Source organism: Amblyomma maculatum, chromosome 8 (genome assembly GCF_055883805.1).
Source record: "Amblyomma maculatum isolate TAMU_Amacu chromosome 8, ASM5588380v1, whole genome shotgun sequence".
Lineage (NCBI taxonomy): Eukaryota > Metazoa > Arthropoda > Arachnida > Ixodida > Ixodidae > Amblyomma > Amblyomma maculatum.
In genome coordinates this window covers 62349816-62361073 of record NC_139351.1, presented here as the reverse complement: position 1 = coordinate 62361073, position 11258 = coordinate 62349816, and the positions used below count along the sequence as shown (strand labels likewise).

The 11258-nt window shown below is 45.5% G+C and overlaps 1 protein-coding gene across 1 annotated transcript in view; it reads right to left on the bottom strand.

Annotated features, from left to right (window-relative positions):
- LOC146181277 (BTB/POZ domain-containing protein 6-like) overlaps positions 1-11258 on the bottom strand; it is a 34045-nt gene that overhangs the window by 5031 nt on the left and 17756 nt on the right. The window contains exons 3-4 of the mRNA XM_084576331.1: positions 9355-9443; positions 7553-7770 (exon numbers count right to left, since the gene is read on the bottom strand). Coding sequence (XP_084432457.1) covers positions 7553-7770; positions 9355-9443 — 307 coding nt within the window. The remainder of the gene's footprint in view (positions 1-7552; positions 7771-9354; positions 9444-11258) is intronic.

Here is an 11258-nt window from a genome sequence, read left to right as displayed (position 1 = left end):
GGCGTCATCTTTAACTGTTTCTGTCATTTAAGAGGCAATAGATGAGAAATGCACGCAGTGGTCAAGCGGTGCAAAACCGCACACGCCGTGCCTCCACTGCTTTCCACTGCTGCTTCGTGCTGCGCAATGATGCTAATGTTTGGCCGTTTCTTCCCTGCCCTATTTCTCGCTGCACTTTTACTTTCTCTTACTTTCTGAACCGTCCATGTCACCTTCTTTCCATGTTTGTAGACAGCGTTATTTTTTTTCCTATGCGCTGCATTCTTTCCCTCATGGCTTTAAGGCTTATGTAAAGTTGGCTTCTCCTGAATGCTGCTAAGCACGGCGGTAAAGCCACTTAAAAATTAAAAAAAAAACTGTTTTTCTTCTTTTTTTTTTTTTTTGAAAATCAAAACTTGCCACACGATTTTAAGTAGTGGTGCGCGTGCAGCGATCATTTAGTGGGAAGTTGTCTCCATAGCCAAACATACTTTACTATAACAAATTTTTACCAAAAATGTTTACTATAAAGGAGGAAAAATTAATAGTCATCGACGGAAGATGAATTGGGACTTAAGTTTCACTTGACTATATATCTGAATTTACTATAGCAGGATTCTACTAAATGAGGGAAAGCCGGTATTCACTGTCAATCAGCACGGGCTGCAGAACCTGAGTGCTTTTCACCAGTAATTTATTCTGCGCAGTGGCAATGTGCACAGCCCACAAATAATTGTAAAAAAAGCTAGTACTTGAGCAACTCGTCACAAGCTGATGCTGTCCATACTATGAGCTAAAATACGGAGTGCAGGACTACCAAGACCAGCACTTAAAGTCTGGATGCTTTAGAGGAATGTCATGATTCAAGCCCATGTGGTGAGGAAAATAAAGAGTGAGAGAAAGTGGCTGGCAACCTGTTTTTCACACTGCCTTATACAAAGGGGAGAAACCATCTTTACAGATACTTTTTTGCTCAATTTACGACCCACGTGAAAAATGTGATCCCCATGCTCTGCCAATGTAGTCGACTGTATGTGACGTAAAACTGCTCCTGGTGAAAGAAAGCGCTGCCATCTGTATTGTCTGTACCATTCACAAAACCATTACCTTAATATATATATAGTTAATGTTGAGATCAAAAGTAGCCTTTCTGAACAGCCCCGACAAGTTGGTGCTAGATATTTTGCAAATGTAAATTAAAAAAAATCCAAATAAATGTTTGCATAAGTACACATTATAGAAGAAGCGCAACTTTTAATCACACTATACATAAAGCCCACCACATGATGAAAATAATAAAGAAATTCCTCCGCAAGTTTACAAAATTAAAATTAGCAAGAATACCATAAGAACAACAAGGTTACTATGCTTGACAGGCGAAAGGTAAAGCTTCCACTGTTAAAAAACATCATGCAAGAATCAACAATTCACTCACTCAGCACCTTAACACGGTGCGAACTGACGAAATCGGCGAAAGTTAAAGGTCCACGGAAACGGCCCCTAAGAAACCACTGATAAACGTGTTCAGTGTGTAGAACACATCCTTTTGAGCATTAACGCAAAGTATAACTCCTTGGAACAAAGCCAGCGATTTATTATTAATTTTTACAAACAGCGTTTTTTGAAATTCGCGGGCAGAGGAAATGTCGCTTGGCGGTGTCGCATGGAACTATTTCCTAATCCCGTGACGTCACGGGTCGGTTGACTGGCAAGGCTTGCTAGAAGCTGCCATTCGCTGCGGTCACTGCAACCATGACGTCACGAACACACTTCCGGTAGCTGCGAAAGTCGTCTGCTCGTACGCTGCTCGAACTCTGTGCGGGCTGTTACAGCTCGCCGCCCTTATCGGTTAGGTGGCCATTGCCCATTAAGTGCAACAACCGAAGCGGCGCAGGGATCGGCAGAACGAAGCTGCATTTACAAATATCTTATTTATATATGACGGAAAATAAATGACACCGACCAAAAGAAGAAAGATGGAATGACGTTTCGGCTCCCACACGGGAGCCTTGTTCACAATGAGGCGAAGCGAAAAACCGTTGCCTTAAATACGGCGCATTATTTATATAACGTGGTTTCAGGAGTATCGGAGTGTCGTCCGATGAAGCGTCAACAGCACGGTCAAGCACCGCACGATGGCAGCACCTCCTTGACCGCCGTAAGCATCGCCGCTGTGGCCACTCCTCCCGCATACCGTTCGCGAACCACACGGCTGATCGGATGTCCGAAATAAAGCGTGCTAAAATTTGTTGGCGTCTGGAATATTGAGCCGAATATCAAGTATGAAGCCCTCATGAGGATCGCTGACCAGCAGCAAATTGCTGGTAAGAGCGATAGCCGTAATACAAGCTAGTTTCTGCTCAAGCCAGCTGCCGCTGGTGCATTTCGGCTGATCCGATTTGCTCGTACTAACTCTGCGATTAATGCGTCGGCAGAGTTAATCCTATAATTATTTTACTATGGCAGGATAGGAATCACTATAAGGCAGTTTCATAAGTAGACGATTTACGACAGCGTTGATCATGTTCCAAAGCGTCGACCGCCGCGGCTTCGAAGCGAAACAATAGGCCTAGCGACGACTAGGGACGGTCACGCACGGCGCCGGCGTTCGCCGCGCTCGCACGTTCCACCCCCGCGGTAATTGTGTAACGTACCTCAGCCTGCTCGCGGCATCCCGTGCTGCAAGCGTTGCAAACTCGTGTACTTTCATAGCTAAGGCCGCGTATTTTTTTGGCGTTCTGCTCAGCAACAAGCCGTTCAAACGATACTGTAGGCACGACAAGGCTTCAGTACGCAGTCGCTGCGCTGTCGGCCGTAATCGAAGACGTCGGGCGGCACCATAATCTATACATCGATCTTTAAACGTGATACAGTGGGCAAATGAATAACTTTGTGAAGCAGACCTGCTCGTACGTTTCGCGCACTCGGGCGCCGACGAGTAGCTTCCGTCAACAGACGCCGTCATAACCTCGGTTAACGACGCAAACCGAGGTTGTCAAGCTCGGTTTGCGGTAACCGCGGTTAGTGGTGCAACCATGGTTTGGTCCGCCGTGTAACATAGGATAACCACGGGTTCGCGGTTACACTAACCGTCGCTGCGCGAACTGGCGAACTCCTCAGGCGTGTGCAAGCGAGGACGGGTTGGCGGAGTACGCCAGCGAGCGAGCTCGAGGCAACCGGAAGTTCGTCGAAGTGACGTATGTCTGGGCGGAGCTTTGAACTTGCTTGTATTCTTTGTTTTTTTTTATGGCTCCCTTCGGCGTACGAGTTGAGAGGGAAAATTGGAAGGGTCATTTTTAATCGCCGATATCTCTGGTGTTGCAGAAGCTAGATCAAAAATTTTTGCGGGAGAATGATGGGTGGTTCAATAACTATCAGTGTTATGGCGTTGTTTACCCTTCTTGGTGACCCCTTTCTGGGGACCTTTAAAGGATGTGCAAAATACATTGCGAAAAAGACCAAAGAAGAAATGTTTCGGCTAACTCTGACAAGAACAAAAAATTATTGCGTGCTTCGAATTCATGCATTCCCAGCACCCGAGTGCGGGGATTCTCAAACCCCTTTTAAATACTGGCGACGAAGTATCAGACTCCCGAGCCCGGACCATAATAGTATTTCCTGTCGTTTTACTGCAGCTGATCCGAGTAAATTACATGAGCAACCAGACAACTTTCAAGTGTCGGCAATGAAAATGAAGAATGTCATGCGCTGCAAGACCCCTTCTGACTCTAGACAATGTTTCTAGAAATAGTAATTGCATGCTTACCGCATTAGGAAACGCAAATAAAGTGGACAGCTTTTAATGCTCATAAGGTAACATCACTTGAAAGCCTGAGTGATAGAGATACTATGGATGACCTTGGATATATCAAACATTGATATATTGAATTACTGCTTATATCGAAACCTAAGGATACCCCCCTTCGAAAATCACATGCAAAACTGTCTTGTTTGTGCTTGTAAAACTTCCATTCAGCCGAACTTGCGATATATCAAACTGCACATTCAACCTCATCAAAGGGCGCTTCTCTTAATGGCACCACCATGATTCCTTTTTCGCGCACAGAGCCATATCGGCAGGTCGGCCTTGGGCATCTTGTGGCAGCGCTTACGATATACAGTCGTGCCCCGTTAATATGACCCCCGTTAATATGGACGACCCGCATTATGGACAGTTTTTCTGGGGACGAAACTTTTTCAATGTATTTATGCCTCGTTAATATGGAAACTCGCTGTCCGGACAATGGACAGGGGAAGAATGCACGCGCCCCACTTGGGCCCATGTATTTTTGTCTCGTTAATATGGACAGTGCTTGAAAAAAAGCAAAGGAGTCTGAACGCAAGTTAAAGGGCGCGCCGCCCGCGAACCTACCCGACAGCTGAAACGGCGGGATGCCTGAACGAGTCCTGTGGGGTTGGAAAGAACCAAAGCCGGCGTGTCGCTGTTTTAAGGAAGGTGGGGGGGGGGGGGGGGGGGGGAGCGCAAGAGCGGAGAGGAGCATACATAGCAAACCGAGGGCCAGCATAAGAAAGACCCCGAAAGGGGGAACCAGGAGGCTTCTGGGTGCAGCGGAAGTGCCGCCGCAGTCGGGAAAGCAACAACATGTGGTGGCAATAAATTCTGCTGAACGTGAACAGAGAGGCCGGTAAAAGCGTAAAAAAGAAATGACAGGAAGAAAGACAAGTGCCTACAGTGGCGGTGGGAACTGAAGTTTTCTTTCCCAAAGCGCAATGTGTGTTCCATGAAGCCGTTAACACTTTTCGGTGAGAGTTAAGACACGCTCACAAAGTACAGCGACAAAAGAGGCGACGTACGAACACGCAACCCGGACCGGGCGTCCCGTCCTGGACGCGCTTCCCTCTCATGCTCCTGGTTTTCGTCCTTGTTGCGCTGTCGAACGGCCAAACTTTGCCCACTAGGCGGTCCGTATGTCGGCTCCGCTTTGAGTCAACGATGCGGCCTTGACAAGGTCTGAGCTCTTCGTAGTCGGCTAGCCGTCGTTCTAAACTGTACTTCAGCTTGCAGTGTTTGTTTTATGGAAACACATAAAAACGGCGCCAAGAAGATGGGATGTTCGATAGCCCTCTGCTACCTCTGCATAGCAGCTTGCCAGCTTGACTCCTTCGCTTTCTTACAGAAACAGTACAAGGCAAAAAAAAGAATCAGAAGAACGGAAAGGCAGAAAGGTTAACTAGGCAAAAAAAGTGCACAGCATCAGGAGCCTGTAGCCCTGAACTTGAGTCTGGCTTTTGGCATGGCGGGAGTTAAACGCAAAAGAACAGAGCTGAACGTAGGCGCGAAGAAATCTGTGAATACAAGCGGCAAAAGCCATCTCAGTCAATCCAAGCTGCGAGGGACTAGTATCGACAGCTCAGCTGTTTCCTCGCCTCAGGAGAATCTCAAGCAGCTACTTAGCGGCTACTTAGCTCAGTGAAGAGCACATTTTGGAAGTGGCGGTGAGTAGAGAATCAGACGCTGATTCATCGGCCAGTGATGAGTTCGTGCTCGAAAGTTCGACCAACACAAAGCCCAACATCACGGGTGTCATGGTAAGCGAGTCACTTCAGGCTGCATTACAATTTTTCGAAGACAACAATGACAAGGATAATGCACTCAAATGTGCCGGTGTTCTGTGAAATTTTGAGTCCAGTGCACACCGTTATGTACAAAAGCAGTCGTTAATTACAATTCTCTTTTCTCAATAAAATCCTTTTTGTTTTTATTCATGACTCGTTATTATGGATGACTCGCTTTATGGACAGTTTTGGTCGGGAACCAAAGTGTCCATATTAACGAGGCACGACTATAAAGCCATGTGACAAGGTGAGCATCGAGTCCACTTGAAAGTAGCAATTGCTCTGGCATGCTTGTTTGCAAAGTGACAGCAGTGTCATGTGGAAAAGCTGGCATTCAATGTACTGGCTGCTGTGCAGTGAAACAAGCCTAGCTGGTCAGGGGCTTGCGGCGGTTCTCTCGTAGCTTGCTCCGCTACGAAAGAGGTGACTTTTCCAAAAGCACTGCCCACTGCAGCTTCGATGCGAACCTCAATTTCAACCATGAGCGCGAGCTCCGGCACTCCGATCTGTCTTTGCCAGATATTTGACGTGAGCATAGCTGGGGGTCATGTTGCCCTTCGATGGAGGCGAAAAGCAAGGCGCCCGTGTGCTGTGCGATGTCAGTGCACGTTAAAGAACCCCAGGTGGTCGAAATTTCTGTAGTCCTCCACTACGGCGTCTCTCATAGCCTGAGTCACTTTGGGACGTTAAACCCCACAAAAACCAAAAGCCAAACAATTTAAAGTTGTGTGGCCACTCATGCAAATTAGATCAGCTGCAGTAAAACGAAATGAAACACTGTTATGACCTCAGGACTTAAAGTAAAGTAATGGTGATCTCAGGGGATCCGAGAAACCCTACAGGTATTTAAAAGGTGTCTCAGATCCCGTTGCGCTCGGGTGTTGGGAATTTCCAATTTTGTGATCGCTCCCGATTTAACAAACCTTTCTTGGAAAAAAAGAAAATTAAAACAAAGTAGCGTGAATTTTCGGTCTATTATGTAGAGAACGCCCAAATATTTATTGACTGCGAGCCAAAAATAACACCGTGAAGTGCCTTCGCACCGCTTTTACCAAACTGCACCAAGAAATACGAGATTTATAATTCTGAACTAAATTTACCAAGATGGCAAGTGAAGTGGTGGATGCCCTTTGTCTATTGCACTAGATTTCCGGAACACATGAGGGGATGAAAGACGGGCTGGCCGAGGCTCAAACAACACGAATCCAAGTGGTCGTTACTTACAAAGTGCATGCAAGCAAAGATCACAAACGTTCCTGGGAGATATATTTGTAGTTCCCTGGAGCTCTTCTTGCTGGGGTAAGAATGTATGTTTTCTTTTTTTATACGCACTAGTGGTGTCAGTTGCGTCTGCAGAATTTCATTTCATTTTTTATGCAATTACACTTCACTAATATGAAGCTGCGATAGTTTTCTGGATGCCACTACATCACATAATCGAATGCATCAAATTAAGCGACTGAGAAATGCCTCACTCAATTTAACAAGGTTCCCGTTTATTGAAACAATTTCAGGATCCCCTCAACTTTGCTAAATAAATCATTAACAGTACCTTCTGACCAACTCTGTGTCAATGATTTGCCAGCAGCATCAGCTCAAAGCAGCCCAGTACATACACTGCTCTGACATTCTTGAGTGATTCAAATGCAGAGAACAAGCATGCTGAAGCAGTCGTTACTTGTTAGCTCAAAGCTGAATGCTCAGAACCATCATATGGAGTTGAAACTTCTATGATATTTAGGGGAGCATACCTAATGTTATTCTGCCAGAATATCATTCTGGAAAGCAGCATTTTCAGCTCTTGAGGCCAAGAGACCATCCATTACTACTGCCAAGCATCAGTCATTAAAGCCGTGAACTCCAACCAAGAAAAATTACTATCAAACCACCCTGGATCGCAGCATCAGCAGTGGGAAATGCTACATCAGCCCACATACTACTTACTTATAAAGCAAACAGTGAAATCATTAGTGGGCACACATGAATAAATACTCACTTGAGAAGTCCATAAAATCCACTTGGATGCAAGTCTGTGATGTGGACCTTATCCTTTTCAGGCAGGCTCCCAAAAAACATAGTGCCGAAAACTTCATTCCTCATGGCCAGGTACTGCTTATGGGCTCTGATGGTCCTCGACACCGAATACTTCGCAGAATGAATCACGAACTCCACATCTGAAAACACGTTGCTATCCAGGTACTTCTCCAGGTTGATCTGCAGTTCCAGATGTGCGGAATAAAAAAGTGCATTTGCCCTGTTAGCAACCTGTACAACAGAGCAGAGCAACAGGATATGTGACACTGCAACAATGTGCAATGTAGAAAAGGCAATGCACATTATACCTGAGGCCTTAATTCCCTCACTAAAGCATAGAATTAGTGACTGCTTTAGTACCTTTGCACTATGCCATCATATAAACGAAAAGGCTTCACCACACAGTACATAATAGTCCAAAGTTAAAGTACATGTTCAAGGTGAAACAGAGTCACACACAGAGCATGCCAAATGAACTAATGCAAGCATTCTTGTACACACACAAAAAAAGACTATTATCCAATGCTTAAAACAAAAATAATACAAATAAAGTGCCAGTAGCATTTTCCTTACAGATATGACAGGTATCTTACTTATTAACTAGTCCAGAAAGCTCACTGAAAATATTAGCTACTTCAAACAATATGGGGAAATGCAATGCTGATGCTGATATCTAAGATAACAATGATGTATTTCTTAGCATTTTTTCACACCGGCCTTCTTAATTATTCTGTTGCATAAATCTTTAGTCTGCCTTGAGTTCAGTTCAGGAAGTAGAATAACATGCATTAACGTTCATCAAACTGTTCCTATTAGTTTCAATATAAACAGACACATAAATTAGGACACACAACAGTGAGGGCAGACCTTCAAATAACGTTACATATCTGGAAGCTAGAAGAGCACAATCGTTGATGCTGCTGGCAATGAAAAACATTATTTTGGAGACTTTCGAATAATTTCCTTTTTTGCTGTCCACTAAATCACAAGGCTTCCACAAAGGCCCTATACAAGCATTTTCTCAGTGAATAAATGCATTTTATACATGCCCGGTTCACACTGGAGGAGCTTGAAAATTCCAGGGGTGTACTGAAATCTGCTCAGGCACATAATGTGAGAGAATTAACGCTCTGTCATGCCACCTGGTGGATTCGCCCGACACTACACATTCGGCCAGATGGCGCATGTGCATGCTGTAGTTACCTAGGTTAAATGAAGGCGTGGTGCTGCTGGAACTTTATGAGGATGACAATGCTTACTGCATGGCACGACACCATGCCGCAGTTTTACCTGAGGCATGATCAGCTGCAGCGAAAGCATAGCGCTCTCGTACCTAGGACAAGGGAGCTGATCAGTTCGTTCTGGGGTGGATTCAAAACCCAATTGCGGAAATGTCTTTTCCTCTACTGACCGTTCGTACGGACACGCTCTGTTGACAATCCGTGTTCACAATTCCTGTCCCTGTACTCACGAAACAAGAAATGCTTTCGCACTGAAACTTCTAACTGACCATACACACAACAAACTACTCAAAGACCATTGATCAATGTTCTGGTCTGCCAGAGACATTTACTTAATTCTACTTCCATTGCGATCCCACCACAGTGGCGAATATTGTAATTCAATTCCATTTCAGTCTCCCAAGAGATTATTCCGGTCTCCGCACACAATTGACCAACCCTGCAGGTGACTCCAGGAAATGCAATGTCAATCGCAACTTACAGAAGGCACAGTATATCAAGAATTTATAGCGCATTTCCTTACCAGATGTGGCACAGCAGGTGGCTTTGGCTTTGCTGTACTCTCAGGCGACACCGCATTAAACGTGAAAGGCAATTTGATTTCAAGAGGGGCTGGGTGAGAAGGAGAGAGGAAAAACTCAAAACATAGAATGTACCACACCTCCACTAATAGGCTGCGCTATTCCCAGACTAATAAGCATCTCAGCAAGCAGTGTGCACGCTATTCATATATGCACAAACCATGCCTTTTCCACTTCACACATAAACCATGAGTCATCCTGGTAATTAAGTCACTCCCAGCAGTAACATTCCACACTAATTATACTAAAGCAGCAAGTGGTGGAAACTGGCATCACATCAAAAGCACTACAAATAAAGGTACAAATGCAAGGACACCACAAGTTCAGATTTACAAACAGTGAACAACAGTGGGGCGGCAGCAATCAAATAAAATAATACAGCATTCACAGAGTTCTTATGTATGAATAGCTAAAACTGCTGGCTTAAAGGGACTATGAAATAGCTAGAAAGGTCACTGATAGACGTTATGAATGTGTAGGACAAATGCTTCTGAGCGTTCCCCCAAAGTACAACTCCTTGGAGCAAAGGCAGCGAATTATTATTATACTTTAAAAACTGCATTTTTTTTAATTCGCGGGCTGCTCGGTTCTTGCGTGGCGGTGAGATTTGGAACTATTCTGCAACGAGTACCTACGTCACGAGTACCGAGAGTGACAGGTCACAACAGGCTGCCATTTGGTGCAGCTGCAATGGCCACTACGTCACGGATGCACTTCGAATAGCTACGAAAGTCATCTGCTCGTGTGCTGCATGCACTGCATGCGCGAACCCCTAAGCTTGGCGCTTCGGTTCGCGATGTTAACAGAGAAGGTGGTGGCGTCGGATTGAAAGTGCGCAGCAGCGCCGGAAAGTGAAAAGAGTCCGAGCTGGTTCGATTCAACATCGTACCAATTGTACACTTCTGCTTCAGGTCATATTTCAGAAGCAGCACATGAAATAGGCCGTGTCAACCTTTGTGTACCGACCGATGGTGCAGTAACAGCGTACTGTAGTCCCGTATCATTTTTGTAGCATCAACCATTTGTGCAGCGTGTTAATAATTAAATGGAATGTGCGTCAAAAAAGGTCTGCCCTCAGCTACATCGCAAAAGTACACAAATTTACACTGGTTAAGTGCAGCACCGGATGCTGCCAGGTTAGAGCAGAGATGCCATCCACAAGCACTGAGGCCGACGGCACTCCAGTCGCGCACTGCTCCCTGGTCGTCACTAGGCCTTGGTTGTTTGGCATCGAAGTCACGGTGGACAGCGTTTTAGAATCGGCCGTTTCGCTGCCTTTCTAGCATAGCCGCTCGCGTGCTCCTGTGCGCTATTATTGCATGTAGCTGCGGAAATCGGCGACAACCTGCGCTGCCGACCTGCATGTGCCGAGCCGCTTTGTTGATGTTTTGTGGCGCTGATTCTGGCTCGAACGATGTGTACACGAGATAAAATGTGCGTGTACATTACGCATTGGCACTTCCAAAACAATGCGTGAAAGGACTTGAAAAAAAAACAACACTCCACTACACTACCCCTCTTGTTAATCTCATTTCTTAAGATTCGCAGATGAATAATTCGTACTCATCTGTAATCCGATATCCAAACTTTGTAGTGATCATCATTCCGTGCTCTCGCCAATGTTACGTGTACATTCCATTTGTTATGCACCACAAGATATGCCTTTCGCCGACCATCATGAAGACGTTCCTGGCTAAAAACGACATGTTCGCACACGTGGAACTCGCACGCTTGTCTGCCAGCATCCATGCAGTCGTTGCTATCATGTCAACTCATCGAGAAGACGGGCCGCCGTTGGTCAAACAGTAGCGGACGGTACCAAAGCTACTGACACCAGAGATAGACC